The sequence below is a fragment of the Ambystoma mexicanum genome, chromosome 12 (assembly GCF_040938575.1).
Source record: "Ambystoma mexicanum isolate Mex_15411 chromosome 12, UKY_AmexF1_1, whole genome shotgun sequence".
Classification (NCBI taxonomy): domain Eukaryota; kingdom Metazoa; phylum Chordata; class Amphibia; order Caudata; family Ambystomatidae; genus Ambystoma; species Ambystoma mexicanum.
Window position 1 is genome coordinate 518,433,667 of NC_090936.1, and position 24,135 is coordinate 518,457,801.

At 47.1% G+C, this 24,135-nt stretch overlaps 1 protein-coding gene across 3 annotated transcripts in view; it reads left to right on the forward strand.

Moving 5' to 3' along the window:
* LOC138513728 (peptidyl-prolyl cis-trans isomerase G-like) overlaps positions 1-24,135 on the forward strand; it is a 400,359-nt gene that overhangs the window by 58,101 nt on the left and 318,123 nt on the right. For all 3 annotated transcript variants that reach the window (XM_069628805.1, XM_069628807.1, XM_069628806.1), the window contains one exon: positions 255-432. In XM_069628805.1, the coding sequence (XP_069484906.1) occupies positions 255-432 (178 nt within the window). The remainder of the gene's footprint in view (positions 1-254; positions 433-24,135) is intronic.

Sequence of the window (24,135 nt, forward strand, 5' to 3'; positions counted from 1 at the left end):
CCAGCTCCCTCTCTGTTTATAGACTGTTTGCTCTATATCTTTACTCGTGCTGTCTTGTCACAGCAAAGTCAGTGTGTTTAACTGAATAATTGTGTCTGTCTTTCCTCTCCTGGTCTTCCCTCTTACATATCAAAATAATTCTGCCTTCTTGCCTATTTTGACTCGGCATCGCCCTCATCCTTTCCCTCTTCCTCATTCCCTTTAATTCATTTGATAGCGTAGTAAGCCTCTTTCTCTCATTTTTGCTTCAACAGCATTCCTGTATGTGGTATTCCTGTTTCCCACAGTGCACCCCTGGTGGATGATTTAATGAAGAGAGACTTTATGAACGTGTCCACTGAGACGCTGGGGTTAGTACGAGGTGCACAGGTCCTGGCAAGAAGAGCAACTGATGGATATTATTACTTGGGCCATATAGCCCAGGCAGTGGAGGTAAGTCTATCTATGAATTTCCCCTTTGTGGTAAACTAGCCCTAACTTGATGAAGATTGTTGGCTGGTTATTGTTTGTTTGTTTTCTCCACGTGTGTTATTCAGTGTAATTAAGCATTACGCCTGTTGTCTTGCATTTCTTTTAGTGAAAACCATACTATCACTCTTAGTGATGTGGCCTTGCTCCTTGGTGGCCATAACATGGTCTACTGTTGAGTGATTAGGCTGCTACCTGTGTGCTGTATGTGGCCTCTCTCCCTGGTGGATAGATATGGATATGGATATGGATAGGGATATGGATCTGGAAGGGCGCTTAACCTAGTGAGCAAGTACAGTACATTGCTATGTTATGGAGACCTTGTAGAGCTCTCTATCACCTTTTGAGAAGACCTCATTGGCACCGTTAGGACAGGTATCCCAGCTAATCAGAGACAGCATTCAAGAGTTGTTGTGGATGCTCTAAACTGGTAGGTTTTTAGAAGCTTTCTTAATGGCATGTGACCTACTGTAGTTCTGAACTCCATATGTCAGAGAGGTCCATATTCCGGGCTCTACAGATTTTGAGAAGCAGTAAAAGGTTAGAGCACTTGGATCACAATGAACGGATCGGGCAGTACAAATTAAATCTGCATTTACAAAATTCTAGGCCCCTTATTTTTTTAAATTTTTTTTAAAGGCTTAAAGACAATGCATCATGCCTTGAATTTCACATGATTCTTCACCGACAGCCAACACAAGACATCCAGGCCTGGAGAGATGTGATCTCTCCTCTTGAGATTAATAGCAGATGGGTAACAGTGTTCTGAATCCTCTGGAGCCTGTAATAAAGTTAACTGCCTTGTTTTAGGGTCTTAGGTGGGCCGAGTACTTCCCTGAGCAAGTGGATGATGGGCCCAGGGGTGGTATGGATGGATCTACTTGTTAATCCAACTTAATCCTCTCCAATGTACAAAGGACTGTCACAAATGTGTTAATGCCCCTCTTACCCTCATGCATGCTGGCAAAAGAGGTATTTCCCAAAGTAATCACAAATATGCCCCACAAGTAAAGAAAGATAAGCTTAAAAATTCTAACACAGGGTGTTCTACATGAGAACTCACACCAGAGAGTAAAATGGACATAGCTCTGTGCCGGGATTCCAAAACCTGAATGCATGCATGAGGAAAAGAGATCTCCAAATGCAAGTTGATGAGTGCAATATTTGTAGCCGCGTACCACCCACTGCTTCTGGAAAATCTTGTAAAACCAGTGAAAAAAAGCCTATTCAAAGGGAACCAATCCACTATGTGACAACATCAAGATCTTGGCCTTGTCCACCGATCCTGAGCAACCTTCCTCTTTATAGGTGGGAAGTGTAGGGAGCCATTCATAGGCAGTCTTACCCATGAAATCAAGGTAGACGCCACGTGGGGGGGCCCAATTCCCACCCACCTTTCGTGCCAGCATGCTTCTATGCAGAACCCGGTCTCCAGCCTTGCCTCAAAATACATATGCTCGCAAGTTTTCTTTTGCCTTCACAGAAGCCGAGCACAAAGAAAAAAACGAGACCACCGAGACACAAGAAGAAACCAGGGAAGTTAGAGCTGCCAAAACATACACACCTGAGATTTTCGTTCCTCGAAGGGAGGGAGCGACGCCGCCTGTGCTCATACAAAACCCAGAATAACAATGCTGAATACTAGTGAAACCGCACAACAGCCTCCAGGGGCTATTTTGTCGATGGAACCGCCAGAGCGTGCCAGAAGTACCATGACAAAAGACACTACACCACTAAGGACTAAAGGGGGGGGGGTAGGGGTGGGGGGGAGTTCTTGGACTTACCCACAGGGACACGCAGCCACCAGCCAAAACACAAACCTTAAAATATATGTTTTCTCACAAATCAGATCTCCCAGGCGGCATGCCCATGTGGAAGAAGTGGGCGGAGCTAAGATCCTGCTTAAAGCCTTGCCTTGCATATTCACCCCAAGGAGGAGGGTAGAGAAAATTGGGTAGGGATAGTTGGGCAACGGTCAGCAAGAGATGGATATAAACATATGGGACAGGAAACAGGAAGTGTGGGGGAACAGGGTGAAGCGAGAGGTAGAAGTAGACGGTGACCAAAAGACCACTAGCAGGAGGAAGGAGGAAGTGGTGGATTGTAGAGTTTTGGGAGCAGGGCAGAGTGACAAATCGAGGGGATTCGACACTTCTCCCCAATGAGGAGCACCCCCTGTGAGGCTAGGGAGGAAATCCCGCTCTTCAACACCCCCCTAGGTGTCGAGGCAAGAGGGACCTCACCGGGAGAGTCTCCACCTTGGGGGACAAGGACTCTCCTTCCAGTGAGAAACTCCCTAGTGTGAAAAACCTAAAGGTCTTTCCCCTACCTACTCCCCGGGGATCTTCTAAGCAGGTGGCCAGGGCCGGGCCATCCCTTTTGGATCCCAATCCTGGGGGTGGACAAGTGTGGGATGATCACCTGGGTAGAGGGTCCTCAGGGATTGGGAAAGGAGGGCCCAAAGGTGAGACATGGTATCCCCACTTTCCTAGCCCTGACCTATCCTACCCTGCCTCTACCTTTGTAGGGTATTGCCATGCATGTCCTGCTTCATCCCAATAACTTCTGACAAATATTCATCCTCGAAGGAAAGTAAGGGAATATAAAACCCAAGTGCAGCAAACCCCTTTTTCTAACTACGACAGTGACTTACCCCCGTCCCTCTAATATTATAAAGTACGGTGAGACCCAATTTATTTCTTCCCTATAAACCTCATCCTTTGAGGGTACCAGAGTGAAAGAACCAAAACCACCTACCTCTTGTTATTATCATCGTGATAAGATAAGAAGGAGACGATTCGACAAATCATTCCCTAACATTGAGAAGCGGAAGAGAAGGCTAACACCAATACCACTTTCCTATCATAAGGAAACCCCTAGACCAGAAACGTGGTATTCCCCTTTTCCTTGATAATGGCCTACCCAAAACCCCCTCAGCCTTCTAGGATGTATTTAGGCACACTCTCCTCTTTCCTTTCAACCATCACTTAAGTACTGTGACGAGAAAGAGGAAGTCAAGGGGAGTACAGACTTTCTACGAGAAACACCATTATGGTACTCCGAAGAAGATGCAGATCAAAGTACATTAACATCTTCATTTTCTATGTTCCACTAACAAGGCCAGGCAACTGACATCAACCATGCACACCTGCTGCCTGTCAGGTATTCAGGACAGTATAAAAAGCACACAGGCACTCTGTGGTTGGAACGAGTTGGGAAGAGTGCTGTGGAGCTGTGGCTGCCCAGGAACAGTTAGGGAAATCCAGGACGCTGAGACACCGAGGGCCTGCACGAGGGAGCGCCCTATAACAGCGTGACCAGAAGCCTGCCTCTCCATTTGCAAAAAAAGGGTCGGGGAAAAGGGAGCCAGCAGGCGTGCTAATCCCTTTTTATGTGAACGCCAAGTGCTTGTTCCCCTGGGCGAGTCAAAGACTCAGGAGTGTCTGAGGGGCAGGTGGGAAGACCCTGACTTCAGACTACAAGTACGCTGTTAGTAAAAGGAAGGAAACACAACCAGAGAGGCAAGCGATGCGAAAGCCAGGTGTTTTTGAGCAAGAAACAAACGTATTGCTCGACCGCGTATAGTGAAAGACGCATTGGGTGAAAATGACAAAAAAGATTTTGCTTATACAAAGTAACAGTGGTTGCGTGCAGGAGTACACGTTGTTTAAAAGCCTCTGTTGCTGAATAGGACACACCTGTGGAAAAGGGGAGATTTGCCCAACACTGAACGGAAAATAGAGATGCAAAAAGGGGGAGCTATGCGAAAAACAAGGTGGGAGCAAAATTCCCAAAGTTTGGTGGCAAAGTAATGAAACAAAACAGAGTGTTGAACATTCATTGGAGTGGCCCCCAGGCGGGAGGCTGATCCAAGAGGGCCGCACAGACCCCACAGGAGAGCTGAAACAAAGTAAGGCACCTGGGGGAAAGCCGACTGAAGGGTTGGGTTGGTTTTGTTTGAGGAGGTGGGTTTGGTTGCCACGGTGGCTCTTTTGGTATTTTATTTTCTCTTGAAGGGTGTGAATTTTATGTGCCAGCGCATTCTGAATGGTAGTACACCAGAATTTGTCAACTTGAGTGTGGGCTGCGGTAGGGATGAGTGATTCCAATTCTCTAAGTATGGAGAAAAGCTCTTTGGTATTGGACCCCGCATTAGTAATACGAGAATTGTAGGAGTTGGATTTGTGTGAGACCACTGCAGATTTGTAGGTTTTGGTGGCAGAGACTAGGGCACTGACAGAGGTGTTAGAAGGGTTATTTTTGCGTAAGTGTTCTAAAGCCCTTTTCTTGCGGCATAGGATCATGAGTTCTTCATCGAACCAAGAGTTGGCCCATTTGGGTTTTTGTGGGATTTTAGAGGCAAGAGGAGCCAGCCTGTCTAGTGTGGATTGTATACACGCGTGATAGAGGTTGGAGATGCTGTTGGGGTTGGTGTTGGAGGGGTCATGTTTCATGAGAGCAGCGGTGAGTAGAGGGTTGAGGCTGTGAACTGTGAGTTTGCAGGTATTTCTGACTAAAATTGGGTTAGGCATTCATTACAGATCACGCAAACAGTTGCACTTGTCCAGCTTTCTGCCATTTTACCGGTTTACATAGACTCAAGTTCATAGATTAATGATTTGCCTTCTTGCTACTTCTTTAGCTCTCTTTTCCAAAAATTGACTATGTTGGCTTTCATTTACAGACTTCACTTTTGTTCAGCTTACTTTTGCCCATTTAGCATTTTGCTTGCACTTCACTGGCTCCCCTTGGCTGATCATCCACAGCTTTCATTCACTTATTCACAATATTCCACTTTGTGTTACTTTCCCAGTTATCTTGGTTAAACAGAGACTTTTGAACACGTATTGCTCAAATGTGACCAGTCCAATATCATCTTTATACAAAACCTCCTTTCAAACATTTCATTCCTGCATGTGACCACTCTGATGCAATGTAATTCAGTCTTTCTCTTATGCGCACCAGATTTCTCGCATTCCTTTGAAACTCAACGGTTGCAGCGTTGTTCTCCTCTGTTTCCTTTTTATGATGCTTTCTGGGACTTGATGTCAGGGTCTCACCGCCTGCCCTTCAGACACCCCTGAATTGATACTTTCATTCAGGGGAAAAAGCATTTCTTGGCCATAGCGAAGGGACCGCCACTTTCCACGGCTCCCTTCTCCTTCCTTCTCTGGCTGCCTGGAGGCACGACTCCCTCGCCACACAATGACACTCTTTGTCTTTCAGCGTCTTGGTGTCCTGTTCCCCTCTGGCTTCTTGTGGGTTGGGCTGGCCTTTCTCTTGCTCTCTTCTCCCCTCTGCTGCTTTCCTCTTCTGCTTTTGCTGCTGCCACGCCACCTTTTTATACACCTATAACCCATCAAGGGTGTTTGGGTGTGCTTCTCTTGCCTAACTCCAAATGAGCCACTTACGGGGATATGCCTGATGTTCAGCTCTATAGTGTTCAGGCTGCCTCTTCTTCGTGCCAGTACTATAGTGGTGTTTCCAGTAGGAGATTCGCATTACTCTTAGTTGTCTCTTCCTCATCTCAGTACTTGAAGTAATCAGTGAAAAGCTGGAGAGGTCTGACAATATCCCATAAAGACTGAGGGAGGCCTGATAATTCAGTATTAGTGAAGGGGGGGATACCATGCCTCACCTTCAGGTACCCTCTGTCCAATCTCCAAGGACCCTCCACTCAGGTGATCCTCCCTCGCTAGTCCACCCCCAGGGTCGGGATCCAAAAGCAATGGCCCTTCCTGAGCCACCTGAACAGAAGATTCCTGGGGAGTAGATGTGAGAATACCTTCGGGTTTCTCATAGTACATCTAGATTATTGTAGTACTTAGTAGGAATGATGGTGGCTGGAATCGTCATCATAGTTTGAGGGGTAATAGCTGGCATGGATTTAGGGGAGTCCAAACTGCAATGTCTACAACATTACTCAGAACCCAGAAATAGATTCCCTGTGACCAATTGATGTACAAATTATGTACCATTACCCACGAGATACCAAGAATCTGAGGAAAACGAGCTGTAGTAATAAGATCGAAAGTTAGCTCTTCTTGATAGTTAGCCACAACCATGTTAAACATGCAGGTACATTCTACCACAGGTCCTGAAGACAGAGGGTGACCATCCACACCTTCGGCCACTACCTATATTCCTTTACTGGATCTCAGAATCCAATGAAGGCACCACAAGTTCTCCCGAGATCCACAACTGCCAAATTCACAGAGGCCCAAAACACAAATCCCTTATTAGACCAAGCCTGAAAAAAACTTGTATCTGAGAGCCGAACATTGAGAACACAATACTTCATTGAGAAAAGGGGGCTCCTATGTTGAGCCAGTGTCAATCCTTGGGGAGATGGATTGGTGGCCCCAGAGGCATTCGAGAAGACTATTTTAGAATTGGCACATTTGAATCTCATCGCTGGACACTTGGGTTTGGAAAAGACACAGAAGGCCCTAATGAATCAGTTCAATTGTCCTGCCGTATATGCAGAGACAACAGAGTATTGTGCCTGCACCACAGTCTGGTAAAAGACTTTCCCTGATGATATACCATGGGCAGCCCTCCAACCATTGCCCATAATCCAAGTGCCATTTCTCTGAATGTGGTAGGACCATTGGAACCATCATGATCAGGCAAAATGTATTCATCATCATTTACTATGAGATCCGATACCCTGAAGCCTTTCTGATGAGAAGTAACACCAGCAAGGACATCTTGAAAGTTTTGATTCTGTTTTTTCACCCAGTTGGTGTTCCCCACCGAAGCTCTCATCGATCAGGGGATTCACTTCATGTCCCGACTGATGAACCTGATGAAATTCTAGACCCTGGGGTCTTTCGTTTACCACCTTCAGATGGACGGTCTAGTAGAGTGATTAATAAGTCATTCAAAACCATCCTCTAATAACTGGTCGCTGAAGATGGACGAAATAAGGACAACTTAGTCCCCTGAGCACTGTTTGCGTTGCTTAAGACCCCACACACATCTACAGGGTAGTCTCTGTTTGAGCTGGCACATGGGAATAAACCCTGAGACGTCCTGGATATACTGCAAGAGGGATGGGCAGGACCTGACAGCCTTCAGACCAGTGATCACCCACTGATACAAAATACCTGGGAGTACATGGAGAAAGTCAAATATTTGGTGAGGACGCACTTAAAGGCAGTCAACAGGAAGGGGCGTACAATTGCGATGACAACAGAGAATAAGCTTCTGGCTTGTTGGAATAGGCCATGTATTATCTCTGAGAAAACCTCACTGACTTAGCGAGTACAGCAAGAAGACCAAAGAAAACCATCCCAGATATAAGATACCAAAAAATGTACACTTTGGAAAGAGAATAGCAATCTAAAACTGCTGGTGATGTATGCTCCCTGAGGGATCCATGGGGTGCCCATTCTAACCGACCTAACAATCGCCCAACATCAAGGCCTCGCTTAATGGATAAGTGGCTACCCGGATGTGTCCTCGACCATACCTGTGCATGTGATGGGGATAGTCCACAAGATGTATACCCTGCTGGGCAGAGTAAAGAATAGATGATGAAGATGCTTGACCTCGCCTTCTAGAAAGATCTCAATGCGAACAGCCTCCCCGGTAGTCCTGGTGTTCAAGCTGGAATCAGACTTGGAAATTGTGTACAGCTCTTCAGCTCCCAAACAAAATCTCCTGTTTTGATGCACATCCAATGCCTAGAATCATTTGAACTGGTCAAGACATTGTGGCCGGCCAAGTATATCTCAACCCTCGATCTGACAATGGGATAGTGGCAGATATCCCTGGATAAGGAGGCCAAAGCCAAAACGGCCTTCTCTACTCCACTGGGCCTATACTAGTTTACAGTACTACCATTCAGGCTGCATCGAGTGCCCACACATTCCAAAGGCTTATGGACCAAGTTGGGGCCCCTGCAGAGACTTTGCAGGGGCCCATCCGAAATGAAAGTGTGATACATAGTTCGAGTTGGGAGGAACATCTGCATCATCTCACATCCATTTGCAACCAACTAGGGAAGCTCACCTGGCCGCTAACTCCAGCAAATGCCACCTGGTCTGGTTCACTGTGAAATATTTGGAATTCCAGGTGGGAAATGTAAAGATCTTACCTGAGAGAGCTAAATTGGAAGCGATAAAAGTGACCAGACCGGTCACCAAGAATGACATTCAGGCCTTCGTAGTTCTTTTGAGGTATTATCTCTGGTTTTATCCCAAAATTTTCAAAAATGGGCAGGCTCCTCATAGACAGATTCCAGAAGGAACAAACATCCTAACATCATCCAGTGGGACGGGAAGGCACAGCAAGCCTTTGATTTAAGCATTGCCTCTGAAAGAGCCCAGTTTTGATAATGCCCAATTTCATGAAAGAATTCATCCTTCAGACTGATGCCTCCATAACAGGACTTTGGGCAGTTTTATCCCAGGTTGAAGAAGAAGAGAACCCCATAATCTACATCAGTCATAAGCTACAGCCAAGGGAGATAAACTATCAAATAATTGAGATGAGGCATTGGCAATGAAATGGGCAGTTTATAGCCTATGCTACTATTTGACCCGGTGGAAATTTAAACCAGTCACTGAATACTCCCCACTAGTCTGGATGACCTGAAATAAGGACACATGGATGGCTCTTGGCGTTAAAACCATTTTACAACTATTTTCCTTTTTCACTAAACATCAAACGGAACCAAGCAGGCCAATGTAGACTTTCTGTCCATATAGCCCCAGGTAGATAGTCTACAGTTAAGGGGGAACAAAGAAGAGGACATGGAAGAAAGGGTGGAGGCATGTGACGAGGCCAATACCTTGGCCTTGTCAAGAACGGAGGGGGCTGCCACACTACAACTGGGAGCCAGCCCTGTTCCTGAGGGGAAAGGAAGCCGAGAAGAGTTCAACCCTTACCCCTTATTTTGTGCTTGCCTGCATGCCAACAATACACCTTTGTCTCACGCTGTTCCTTTGCCCAGATACTCTTTCTATCTTTTTGACAACTAGTGAATCAGATGAGCAACATAGTGTCAAACCTCAAATAATGCCCAATGATCATGTCCCAATCACAGAGGCAGAAATACAAGTGAACAGAAGGAACAATTCTGGATGCCATCCATCTAGTATTCCGCAGCAAGGAGAGCCTGAGAAAGAGAGTTTGGTGTCGACACGCATATGTGAGCACACACCAATTAGAGAGTGTGTGTGAAGCGAATGACAGCAGGAAGGAAGGAGGGTGTTTGAGTAAAAGTAGTGGTTGGAGGAGGGAGCAGTAGAGTGGAAGAGGGAGCAGTAAAGGAGAGAGCAGAATAATTGAGGAGTGAGGAGAGATAGCATATTCGTTTGGAGGTGATAACTAGGAGGAGGGACAGAGAATTGGTGGGAGAAGTAAGAGGATGGAGGCAGTGAGAATAGAAGAGGAAAGGTAAGTGTTGGCGTGAGTTAACTCTCAGGGGCCAGCGGAAAATAATACACAACAGACAGCTGTGTGAGGAGTACTTCAGATAAGAAAGGATAGGCAAGAACTACTGATGGGCAACAAAGGCAGTGAACAGAAAGGGGCAGCAAATACAAATAACACAAACATGTTAGATTCCCAGTTGGGGTCTACGAGGAATGCGGAGGGAATTTCCCATAGGCCTGGGGAAACACTAGCTTTCTGAGCTGGTTGTTAATGCAGGACCCACTCTGAATGCTCATGAAAAGGAGCGGCAGGAGTGGGCGCATGTGCCTGGACGCTAAGCACGAACAACGAAACCATGCTCACAAGACTGAAGCCTGTACGGGTCCAGCAGGAACAGAACAGTGACTGACCTCGAAACAGTAGCCAGCACACTGATAACAAATATGGCACAATGTCCAAACTTTGATCAAAGGAATTGCACGAGTACATGTGAGGACAATAACAATAACAGAAATATCCAGGTTCAGGACAGAGAATAGGATGAATGAGCATAAGCAAGAAGACCATAATCTAAGTATATGGGTACATGAGACTGGAACAGCAGACAGGAAGCTAAGGACCGGAATCAAGGAACAGCAGACTAAACTATAGACCAGAAACAAATACAATTTGGACAGGAATTCTGGACTAGGATAGCCAGGACTGAACTGCAGATTGGTAACAAGGAACTGTAACTCTGGACTGGAATAATAAGGGCAGGACTGCACACAGATAGCAAGAACACTCAGGACTGGAATATAGGAAGCTAAAGCCAGGTAACATGGACTTTGAGCGCATAGCAAGGAACTGCAGCCAGGGAACAAGAGAATTGGTGATAGGGAGCAATGGGCTGCAGGCAGGGAATAGAGGACAGCAGACAGAGGAGTAGGGGAAATGTAGGCAGTGTGTACAGGGTTGCAAGGCAGGGGAACAAAGCTGCAGACAGAAAGCAGAGGACTGCAGGCAGGAATGCAATGCTGCTGAGCACGGAGAACAGGGGTGCAGAGCAGCAGGGATGCAGGGCATGGAGCACAGCGCACTAGAGCTGTAGCAGGTTCTGGAAACAGCAGCAAAGGACATAGCAGAAATCAAAGGTTCAAAGCATGAGGTTATGGCTCCAAAGTCAATGCAAGAGCACTGTGCTCCTGCAGGCAGCTGGTTAAATACTGACCCACCATGTGGTGAAGCAGGCTAATTAGCAGAACCTGTGTAACCTGCCTCCTCAGGTTACACAGCAGCACTGTAGGACTTCTGAGGATTGCAGTTCTTAGACTGCTGCATAGAAATAACCAGGTAATGAAAACTGCTTCAAGGTGCATTATGGGATATGTAGTTTGTGAAATGAAATAGGGAAGTACCAAGTATTGCAAAGGGGAAGTAAAAGCATAAATATGAATAGTTATTGTCCGGGGCAGAGTAAGGTTCTGAATTGTGTGTACGATTTAGTCCACAATGGGTGACACTTGGTGTTCGAGCTGCACAGTCATGACATTAACATGCCTCATTCTAACCAGGGAAGTGCAAGACATTTTCCCTCGAACACTAACAACTGGATAGAGCAGGGACAGATAGGAAGTCCCTGAGAAGTTTAGCGAACCAGCGTCTTAGGGAGTCATTCGCAGCCTAAGATAGAAAACAGACAGTAGGGGGTTACCGGTCGTTACTACTAACTTGGGGGTTACAGAAGCCTGGGTTGAGGAGGACATACCACGGGAGATGAGAGAGAGAGATAGGGATGGCCCTAGGGCAAACAACATTTTAATAAAATCCCTTGGAACTTCCTTGAGTATCAGAAGTTATTGTGTGCCATCTGCAATATCAAACACTATGCAACCTTCACTCCCCAGAAGCACTGAGAAGCTCAAGAGCACCCAGATAATTGCCTTTTTCACACTTTGGAAATGCCACAGAATCTTCAAAATGCAGCCAATCAAGGACTTGGACAGAGATAGGTTGAAATCCAAGACTGCTAAAAGCGAGGCAAAGATCAAAAGCCTTCCATCTTATGACCCGTATCTGTTTTTTTAAAGTCCCTTTTCACTTTCATCTTTATTCTGACATCCTTTCTCAAAGATACTGCAGGGCAGGAGGCCACCAAGGGGCGCATGACGGGCAGCAGTTAGCTGCGTCAGCTCCTTAGCCCGGGTCCAGGAAGGGAGATTGAGCCCCCCTTTGTCCCCTCCATCAGGCTGCTGTGAGACCCCCACCTGAAAGAGGAGGGTCTGGGGGCGCCTCCTGGACCAAACCCGGAGAAGAACCAACGCCGGATGGTTCAGTTAGCCGCACCGGCACAGAAAGCGTGTAGACACCACGAAGGTTGGCGGGCGGGCCTGTGCATGCAGCTGACGCAGCCATTGTCGTGCAGTGTAGTTGAGGAAGGCTACGTGAGGAAGAGTGACCCCGGGGGCTCAGCCCCCCCCTGTGTCCGCGGGGCAGGTGTGCCTTGCCCCCCTAAACCCCCCTTTGGAGGTCATGACGTGGTGTTGCCTGGAGGCGCTAGGGGCACGGCCGCACTGACAGTGAGTGCTGGGTTAAGTAGGAGGCCCCCGGCGACCTCCGCGTAGGTGGCGGACTGCCTGCTCCTCGAGAGGACCCCCTCGTGGAGGGAAAGAAGGCTCCTGCTGTGAGGCAGCAGGAAGCTCTTCACGGAGAAGGAGCCAGATAAAACCCCTCTGGGGTTTGGATCTCAAAAGCAGCCAATGCTGCGAATTTCCAATGGGAACTGTGACGCAGTAGGGGGCCTACAGAGTGGACAGAGGGGGAGGCCACAGCAGAGGGCGAGCCCAGTGGAGGAGTAGGACTGTAGGTGCAGGTGGTGAGGTGTGGGCCCACTGGGATCGCTCAGGGGTTTGTGCCCGCTACCCCCTGACACAAGCCAACCAGAACATTTTTGGTGCCTAAGGTGGAATAGCAAAAGGGGCACAGCCAGGAGAAGGTGCCGCACTTGGGGGCACTGTAGTCAGGAGCCGCCCAACAGGAGGGTGAGCTGCCCATATGGAAGATGTGGCAGAGTGTGGGCCCCCCGGGCCTTGTTCCACAGACATGAACCTGGCTCGAAAAGGCCGATAGGAATTCAGGTGGAAGATAGGAGATGCCTCCTGGGCAGGGGTGGTGGACCTGAGGTGCACACAGAGGCGAGCCGCAACAAAGCTTGAAGCACCCTCATCAGCCCACCACATGGGCCTCGCCCTTCAAAGACTTACAAGGCAGAAAAGTAGAAGTCGGAGCTGCGCACCGGGCCCCAGATCGAGAAGCTCCCGGCTCTCCCCTAGATGGCCCCCTCTGCTTTGCGGGGTGCAGCGAAACCTAACAGCAGTCGGATCACCCTGCATAACGGACAATACAGGCAAGATGAGAGGCAGCGGTACATGGACGCAAGGGTGAAACTGGCCACCTTTGAATACACCCCAGGGGTCCCTGAGGGAGGAACGCTCGATCGAGGTAACAGGTTCACAATGGGGAAAGAAGCCAGTGCCACCAAAAAGGATGGTGCGGCCCTCTTTGAGGTATGAGGGCAGGCATTGGAGAAAGAGTAGATAAAATAACTCATATAATTGATAAGATGGAGGAAAGACTGGAGGAGGTGGAACATAATCAGTCCTCCCTTGACATGATGGAGACCCAAATTGATGTGCACCTGACAGAGGTAGAAAGGATGGAGGAGGACCTCCTCATGTTAATGGATGATCTCGAGAATCGGGAGAGGTAGAACAACCTCAGAATATTTGGGGTCCCTGAAAAAGAGGGGGAGACTTACAAAGTGCCATAATGCCATTACCAAACTCATCTTCGACAATGACTCCATATATGAAGTCAAGATCGGGAGGATCCACAGGTCCGGCAGAGCAGCGGGAGGCCCCAGATCAGTTCTTGTCTTCTTTCACAATTATGGTGATAGATGTCAAATTCTGGAAAAAGTACGGAAAAAGTACGGAAAAAGGGCCCAGTGATGTACGGGTCGGCAAGGGTAACAGTCTTCCAGGATTCGTCCTCACCCTCTCTAAAAGAAGGCTCTGCTCTCCCCTCACCAAGTGGCTACCGGATCTTGGGGTCTGGACTGTTTTGGGGGTTTTCTTTTTCCCTCTCTCGGTCTATAATGGGAGGGGGTTCGTCTCACTTGATGGCTATGTTCAGGGGGCATTTTGGTTTAGGGGGATCGCTGTGGAGTGGAATAAGTGGTTACAGGTGAAGGGTGGGGGGCTCAAGAATAAACGAGATTAAGGGAATGGACCCAACTCAGGGGGGTGTTTAGGGGGGTGGTCCCGTAGGTGGTTCGGTCACTGCCCAGTGACGGTAACAGGGAAGGGCTGGACGCCAGAAGGGGGGAAAGGGGTCAAGGGTTGGAGGGCAGAGGGATAGGGGTATAGGGGGACAGGTGGGGGGTTACCTGGTATGGGCTCTCCCAGTTGTTGATCTTTATTTGGGCAGGGTTCACGTTGATGTGCTGAGTTCCCATAGGAGGAGCGAACTGAACCCGCGGATATCGATAACACGGCGACACTTGTGGAAAATAGGCCCTGGGAAGGAAACCTACGAATAGGCACCCTGAACATGAAAGGTTTGAACTCGCCCACCAAACGATCCATGGTGGCAAGGGAATTTCGTAGGGCGGGACTGGATGTTGCATTTTTCCAGGAAACCAGGTACTCCAAGGGTGATGCGATAAGGGTCCCATGTGGGCTGGTCGGCCGGGAGTTCTGGGGCTCGGGCCGCCTGAAAAGATGGGAATGGGTATTCTCGTAAAGAAGGGACTTGGGATGGAGTTAAATAAGTTTTGGTCCGATGTCGAGGGGAGGGCCCTATTGGTGTCGGGAGACATTCGAAAAGGAAAGTTCACATTAACCATGGTTTCTGCCGGTTACCAGATATTTGGTCGAAAAAAATTGGTCGACCAGACAAATGGTCGAACCAATTTGGTCGAAAACCAAATGGTCGAATTATTATTTTTTTTTTATTTTCACCCCCTTTTTTTTTTTTTGGGGGGGTCCCCCCCAACCACCTTTTTTTTCTAAAAACCGATTTTTGTAAAAAACAAAAACCCGAAAAATAAATATATAATTAAAAAAAAAAATTCGACCATTTGGTTTTCGACCAAATTGCGTCGACCAAATGTCATTCGACCAGTTTTAGGTCGACCAAATGTCTGGACACTGTTTCCGCCCCTAATCAGGGACAGTTAAGGTTCCTGAAACCCACAATGGCGAAAATATTAGTGGAAAGCTCGTGGCATCTGATCACTGGAGGGGACCTTAACATGTGGGCAGACCCGAACTTGGACAGGCAAAGGCTTGGGGACAGGGAACAGGAACTTGCGGGCCCCAGGAACTGCGAGTTTCAGGACTTACTAAGAGACTGTGGACTGAGGGATATATGGTGCCATTTCCACCCATGAACATGGGGTTACACGTTCTTCTCCCCAACACACGGGACCTACATGAGGATAGACTATCTCTACATTTCTAGAGACCTATGGGAAGAGGCACAGGGCTCAGCGATTGTTCCAATTTCTTGGTCTGATTATTGCATGGTGAATATACAATGGTTGGGTCTTGCCCCCAAAGGGTCTAAATGGAGGTGCAATGAATCCCTCTGGAGGGATCTGGTATTTCATTATGAGATGAGTAAGGAAATTGTGGAATATTTTCAAACAAACGTCACAGGGGAGGTCAATAAGAGAATCGCCTGGGAGGCAGGGAAGGCGACCTAGCGGGGGATTCTAATTCAGGAGGGGGCGAGAAAGAAGAGGAAAAGGGCACTAGTGGAGATGAGGTTGAGGGAAGAGATAAGACAACTGGACCTAAAAGCGCATGACCCCTCAGGGAATCAGGTGGAAAGTATAGTGGAGGCAAGGGGAAAGCAGGAGGAACTGTGGCTCTTGGAGGAGGGGGAAGGTGATCTGTAGCCTGCAATTATTTAAACAAATGTTTTATGAGAAAAGGGGCAAAGCAGATTCGCTACTGGCGACGAGGTTGAGGGGCCAGCGCGTGGATAGGTGGGTTTCGGAAATTGAAGGAGCCGACGGTGCAATGGAACCCACAGGGGAAGGGATTGCACAGGCCTTTGCAGCCTTTTATGAGAAACTGTATGACACGGAAGCGAGCCCCGAGGTGAATGACATAGACACCTATCTGGAGACCATTAACTTGTCCATACTCTCGGAGGTAGAAACTACCCTACTGGAGGCCCCTATAACTGAAGAGGAAATCAGAAAGGCGGTGGTGAAGTTACCCCTGGAGAAGGCCCCGGGAGAAGACGATTTCTCTACGGGATTCAATAAGACCTTTCTCCCTGCCCTATTCCCATTTATGACCGAGTTGTTAAATTACATACTTAACACGGACCAGGCCCCGGAATTCTTCTCCAGGGCTCTTATTACAGTGATACCCAAGGTGGGTAGGGATCCTCGGGGCGGTGTGCGGTGTGCTGCGTGCGGCGTAACGCCCGATCTCCCTCCTTAATATGGATGCCAAGATTGGTAATGGCCCAAAATGTCACGCTCACAATTGCGACGGCCGAAATGCCCGACTTTTTTTTTTTTTTTTTTAAACACCCCCTTTTACACCACACATATATGTGGGGGGTATGGGATATTATAGTAATATGGGGGGGGTTGCTGGGGTCTCCCGCGCCTATCTATGTGGCGTAAAGGGGGTTTAATTGTCGCTTTTATGGGTGGTCACAGTGATCACATAGATCCCCAAGATCTACACTAGGGTGATAGCCACGAGACTGGAAGGGTACATGCCCAGAGTGATCCACTTGGACCAAGTCAGGTTCATTAAGGGGCGGCAGGGGCTGAAACAATGAGGAAAACATTACACCTCATACACACATCCCAAGAGATAGGGAAGACCTGTCCCTTCTTTCAGTCGTCACCGAGAAGGCATTTGATCGGGTGGAGTGGGGTTTTCTCAGGGCAGTCATGGTGAAATTTGGGATGGGGGGAAAGGCAAATCGGAGGGATAATGGCAGTGTATATGTCTCCAACAGCCTCTGTCATGGTAAACAAGGGTATTCACAGTAGTTTGCACTTGGGAGGGGTACGAGACAGGGGTCCCCTCTGCCCGACACTGTATGCTCTGACAATAGAACCCCTCGCCCAGAGGATCAGGGATGACCTGGGGTGGTGGGAATCTCTTTGGGGGGGGGTGGACTACAAGGTCACCTTATACGTGGACAATATGCTGATGCATCTAAGGGAACCTCTGATCTCCATACCGGCAGCACTCCAATTGATTGAGCACTATGGTACAGTGGCAGGGCTAAAAGTCAATTGATCCAAATCGGTCCTTTTCCCACTGGACAGGAGGGACGGGGACATAGGGAGGTTTATAACACTCGGACTGGAGGTCAACTTAAACACACTGAAATACCTGGGCATCAATCTCACAAGGGACGTTGGGACGCTTTTTGAAGCCAACTATCCCTCTCTGATGACTAACATACAGGCTAACCTGGCAAAAGCTAACAATTTCATGGTTGCGTCGTTTCAAAGCTATGAAAATGGTCATCCTTCCAAGGGTTCTGTACTTGTTCCAAATGCTTCCCATTAGGATTCCTGAAGTGTTTTTCTGTGAGATGAAGGGAGTGATCTAAAGGTTCCTATGGCAAGGGAACAAGACAAGGATTCCCACACTGACCCTGACCTTACCCGGTGAGGGTGGGGAGGCCCTTCCTGATTTGATGCTTTAATATAATGCAGCCCAACGCAGAATCCTAATTTCCCACCTTAGGTCCCAATCGGACCAACAATGGCTGGCCCTGGACAACCTCTGCCTGCACTCTGCTACGGTCAGGGAGTGTTTGTGGGTGCCTAGGAACAAATTGCCACGTAGAATCTGGGAGCACCCTATCCTGGGGACCATATGGAACATATGGAGACCAGGGGCGGATATGAAGGGGATTACCGCATGGCCTTCCCCCGTGGGTCACCTCTGGGTACCGGAGTTAGGGATGCAATACCAAATCCCGGAAGATTTCAGAAATGGTTCAAAGTGGGACTTGAGAGGATAGGGCAGCTCTTTAGGGAGGGCACTTTCATCAATATAATGGACCTAGAGGAGGCCCTGGGTATAGGCAAACTTTTAGTATTGTTATTTCTACAGCTAAAGGGGGCCATCACGGAGACGGGCATCAGGGAAGAGACTAGGAGAGATCTCACTCCCTTTGAAATACTGCTTGATATGGGTACTGAAATGAGAGGGTTGATATGTGCAATATACAGGGGCTTAGTTGGGGAAGGAGGTGGGTCCACAGAGAACCTCAATGGTGGGTGGGCAAGAGACTTCGGGGTGGAAACAGACGATGGCCTCTGGATCAGATTGTGCAGGGGAGTGGCCAAGGCACCATTATCCTGCCAATATAGACCACATTCCATGAAGCTCCATCATAGGTGCCTTTTGATCCGGTCATATGTCGAAAATGTTCCCAACTTCGAGACCCATATGCTGGAGGGGCTGCGAAGAGAGAGAGACGATTACTGGCACATGTGGTGGGGCTGCCCTAGGGTTCTGATTTTCTGATATGAGGTCCACGGGTGAATTAAGGACCTGGACGGCATAGTTCGAAATAAATCCCCCTTGTTGGACCTGTTTGGGGAAGAGGAGGACGAGTGAGAAAATATTTTGGTCTCCCCAAAATAGCAGGGTCCTTACTGTTGGTCGCTAGAGCCTGTATTGCCACCAAATGGAAAAATTAACACCCACCCACCCAGCAGGAGGAAATGGACCAATGTTGCAAAAAATATTAATACCATTGAAAGAATTACGGCAGGGCTTCATGGAAGGGCAGGACCAATGGAAATTGATTGGCACCCCTTAATAGTACGTTATATCAAGCCGGACCCGCAGGGAGGGCGGCTCGATGTGGTACTCCCCAATGATGAGGTTTAAGAAAGATGGGGGGGAATAGGGTTGACATAGGGGCATGGGCAACGCTGCTCTGGGGGTGCCTTTAAAGTGATCGGAAGCGAGGACAAGGGGCTAGAAGCAGATGTGGTCACCTGACGGGGGTTCCAGACCTCGCTTAAATAGGGTGTAAGTACCAGGGGGAATGGTGGGTGGGGGTTAAAAGGTGGGGGGCAGAATACTGGGGTACTGTTCGGTTTTTGAAGAGGGCAGGCGGTGGGTTCTGTTAACCTGCCCACAGTTGAATTTGTAATGTTGTATTCTTCTACAAAATAAAATGTTAAGAAAAAGAAATATTGTAGGGTGAATTCACAGACGGAAGGTAATTAGGACTCTGTGTAGGACCAAGAAGACCAAAATCACACAAGAAGTGTAGAAGTCCTCCAAACGTTTACATTCACATTATTTTGCCAGTTGCAAAAGGAAAATCTGAAATATTTCAACTGGGCATATCAAATAGAACAGTTCTAACAAAGATCTTCCAGTCCAATTATCAGGAATGGGCAACTAATTAAGGTTGGCTGATTGTTTCAATTTTGCATTGGGAGACATTGAGGCATTTTGACCCAGGCCTCTGACGTCCTGCTAGCCACCTGCTACCTGTTCACGTCATTAATTAACTATAGTCTAGAGCCTTAATGATGAGGTGTTATGGGTTTCTCCTCCTTCTCGTGTAAAATACTGCACCATCCTGCCATTGGTCAATATAGGATCACTGTTCATTGTGAGTTTGACAACTAAGGGAAGTTCTTTGTCCAAGTACTGGGTCACTTTGATGATTCTGTTTGGAAACCTAAATTATGCTATTGAGATAACAAAACAACAATACACTGACAGTTTGAATACAGCTTTGATACCACCCATATTTCTGCTGTGGTACTAAATGATAATTATTACACGCATTTCCGCCTAAAAGGCATTATAGCGTTAAAGATAATCATCAACTCAGATTAAGTGTAACCATATTTAAATGTAATTGAGAATAAAGCCATATTTTTGTTTCTTAAATAGAATTCTGGAATAGAACACATTTCGATGGGATGACTGTTCCAGAGTTTACAGGCCTGGCCAGAAACAGATTAGACCAAGTATAACAATCGAACTGCGCCACGCACAAAAGATTTCTGCCACAAAGTACATGTGTACAGTTATTTAATCAATGCCATGAACAGCCTGACACGTTTTTCGAGCGTAGCTCTTCCTTGGAGGCTGTTGGAGTACATACAGTGAGCATAAGAACATTGCAGGCCCCGGACCAAATACCCTGTCAAATTTCTTGTTTAAACAAGATCCTCATGTGTGGGCCTTCACGCCATCCATCCTCTTTGTCAATATTGGGTACTGGCATCTTTCCTGCATCTAGGTCAAAATTGAACATTGCTCTGATATATAAAAGAGGACTTAGATCCAACACGTTGAATTATAGGCCTATTGCCTTGTTAGATGCAGATAGCAAGGTCTCTCTCGCATCTTGCTGTCCCATTTGGAATCCTGGGCCATTGGTGTCGGTCGACTCAACAAGTGTCAAATAGGCTTCAGGAAGAATCTTGGTACTTCGCTTAATGGAACCGTTGCTAAGAGTATTCAACATCTGGATTGGGACTGCAAGTATAAGTTGGTGTATATTGCATCTATAGACTTAACTAGCACATTTGATATGGTTGATCGAAATTTGCTGTGGACTAAACATAGTGGCTGCGGATTCCATTCGGGCTGCTGGCCTGTTGATAGGTCTGTATTCAAATTCTGAAGTCCGGTTCCGGTTTAACATTTCAGGACTGCTCTCTCACCCCATTCAGACCTTTCGTGGTGTTAGGCAGGGGTGTGTGGTTGCTCCATTTCTGTTTGCCCTATATAAATTGGACATAGAAGACTATTTGAAATCTGTCAGGCTCATTAGCCCCAAACTTCTTCATCTTTGCCCAAAGTGGTTGCTGTATGCAGATGACATACTGTTATTTCACTGCTCTGTGGTGGGTTTACAGTGACTGCTGGGTGCCTTTCTGAAGTATGTTGACAATCACTATCTCTCTATTAATCCATCTAAAACTAAGATATTGCAATGCACTAAGCACAGGGTAAAATTCTCATATAACTGGCACATTGGAACCAGTGTCCTCACTTATTTATATGGGTTTTCTTTTATTGTCCCACCCCCATAAAAATAGGCCACAAGAGTGGTTAAAGACGCGTGTGAATACATTAGCATGTCAGCTGGGGAGATTTGACTCTCGTTTGGTAAGTTCTCACTCCAGCCCGCTATTAAATTCTATGAGGGCAGAATTGTGCCAAAGATACTTCATGGGATCGATGTGTATTCTTTGGCAACAGTTGCCCATCTAGAAACATTGGAGGGTGTAATTTGGAGAAGGGTCTTGCACCTCCTGAACTCTGTGCCTATACATGCTGTGCGATATGATCTTGGGATTGTCTCTTTAATGGCACAAGGACAATGGAAGATTTTATCTGTGTTATATGAGATCTTGTGCCCCTGTGAAGCTTCCCTGTATGTTGAATTAGGGCTAATCTTGAACTCTAAAATCTGTGTGTGGATGAATGAGACCTACTTGTACTGCCAAACCCTCTTGGAGGAGTTAGCCCTCTCCTTCCGTGATCTTGTCAATAATCCTGAGAGGGTTAAGAAAGTGCTGTATGAATCTGATTGGATAAAAACTACGGAATTGATGCATGCCTATCCATCTTTGGTGCACCTCCAGTATGACCATAAGAGGTTGGGTATCTTGGCCCCTTATTTAGCAATTTATCTGCCATGGTATGGGAGGTCAACTTTTCAACGCGTTTGACTCAATTTGCTTGGAACCAAATTGTTATTGATGAGATATGGTTTGCTGGACCCCTCTCAAGCAAAGTGTAGATTTTGTAATGATGAACTCATTATCAAAAGTTAAAAACATATCTTGTTGGATTGTGTGGCTCCACAAATTCGGGTGTTTAGATGCACATATTTGACTAAATGTTCTATGTGATTTGATTTGCGGGCAAAGAAGGAGATTTGGTCACTTTGCATATCCAGTAATTTGACACCTACCGTTGTTGCAGTGGTGAATTTTTTCAAATCTTTAAAATTGGATGCTACTGATTGAAATTGTGCATGAAATTATATATGCTAGCAAATTAAATCTTGTATGTAATTCTGTATGAAACTATGTACTTGATAAGATGCTTAACTCAGTTTTTATTCTATTAACTGTTCTTTTTTCGTCTATAGTTGTTTGTTTAGTTTTTTCCTTTTTTTTCTTTTATTGCTTTCTTTTTAATGTCATTTTACTATTTGTTCAAGGTTACGATTCTTAGCCGTAAAACAATAAAACAATTAAAGATTGCACCAAACATCAGCCAAATTCCCTTGGAGCTCCTTGCAATGAATACCATTGAGAACACCTTCTCTAGCTGTACCTATTATTCAAGGAATTATTAGCCTCAAAGACAGGGGAAATAGGCTTTTTTGAGAAATGTTTTTTTTATATCCTTAAACTGCACATTTACACAGTCTTTGGTAATATGGTCTATGTCTGGAGTCAAATTTAGGTTGCGATTATTTTCTCCAGTAACAGACCTCCTGCCTCCAGTTGGCAAGTTCGAAAGTTACCACCTTAGCTTTATTCATTGGAGCAAGATTTTTCATATCAGTAGGCAAATGTATTTTCTTCTGGAAGGAGCCAATAGCACTTGTTAGATTAGGGTCAATGACCTGAAGAACAAAGTGCATGCAAAAGACTGTCATGAGGTTTATTTTTCCCAGACCAAGCAGTGCTTTATGGTGTTGCCAACACAAGATAGAACAAGCATTGGCAATGCCAATAGTTTGGGCATTTAATGTTGTTCTTTGCATTATGCATTTATAGGCACCAGGGTGCAAGGAGGAGCGTGCAATATTTTAAAGGAGGGTGCGATAAGGGCACATGTGTGCAAGAGAATGAGAAGGGAGGAGAATAGAGCAAAGGAGGAAATGATTAAGAGCAGTGATAGAAGTGTACCAAAAAAGTAGGTGAACTGTGACTCTGGCAGGGGCCAGAGTAGGAAGGAAGATAGCAACGTGCAACACATTTTTCTTTCAAGGTTTGCAGTTATGCTGGTGGACATCCAATTGAGTTGAAGCAGATTTGGGATTAGCTGTAACTGATATCCGTTGTTAAATGGAGGAGTGTGATTCAACTTGACAAAGAACAGTTCTGGAATGGTGGAAATTGTTACAAAAAGTAGTGGAGCTGTTCAAAGTAGAAAATAAAAGTAGTAGGACACTGCTCCTGACCATTCCCCCTCACTTAGACCACTGATAAGAGAGGATGCCATTGATGATGAGCAAGAGGAAATATGAGTGAGAAAGCTTGAGAGTGAGAGGGTGAGAAATAAAGCAAGTGGGAGAATGGGGTAGAGAGTGGGGGTAGGGTCGGGGTACAGAGAGAATGGGGGTAGTAGGGGTAGGTTGGGGGTATATAGAGAGAGGGGGTAGAGTGGGGTAGACGGACTGGGGCATGGGTGGTTTGGGGGTATAGAAAGTGGGGGTAGTGTGGGTGGGGGTAGAGAGCGTGGTGGCTGGGTGGGTGGAGGGGGTAGAGTGGGTGGATATATAGAGAGAGTGGTGGCAGGGTGGGTGTGTGAGGGTAGAGAGAGCAGTGGTAGGGTGGGTGGGGATAGAGTGTTGGTAAGGTGGGTGGGGGTAGAAAGAGTGGTATTAGGGTGTTTGGGTTGGGGTAGAGAGAGTGGTGTTAAGGTTGTCGGGTAGGGGTAGAGAGAATTGTGGTAGGGTGGGTGGGGTAGAGTGTGTGTTGGTGGGGTGGGTGTAGAACAAGTGGGGGTAGGGTGGGTGGGGGAAGAGACAATGGTGGGTGGGGTAGAGAAAATGGTGGTTGGGTGGGTGGGGAGAGTGGTGGTAGAGTGGGTGGGTGTAGAGAGAGTTTTGGTAGAGAAAGTGGGGGCTGGGTGGGGTTAGAGAGAGTGGTGGTAGGGTGGGTGGGGGTAGAGAGAGTAGGGGTAGGGTGGGTTGGGGGTAGATGGAGTGGGGGTAGGGTGGATGGGTGAGGGTAGAGAAAGTGGTGCTAGGGTAGGGTGTGTTGGTAGAGAGTGGGGGTAGGGTGGATGGATGTGGGTAGAGAGAATGGTTATAGGGTCGGGTAGAGAGTGGTGGTGGGTTGGGTGGGGGTAGAGTAAGTGGTGGTAGGGTTAGGCTAGAGTGGTGGTAGGGTGGAGAGAGTGGTGTTAGGGTGGGGGTAGAGAGAGTGGTGTTAGGGTGGGGGTAGAGAGAGTGGTGGTAGGGTAGGGTGTGTTGGTAGAGAGGGGGGGTAGGGTGGATGGATGTGAGTAGAGAGAATGGTTA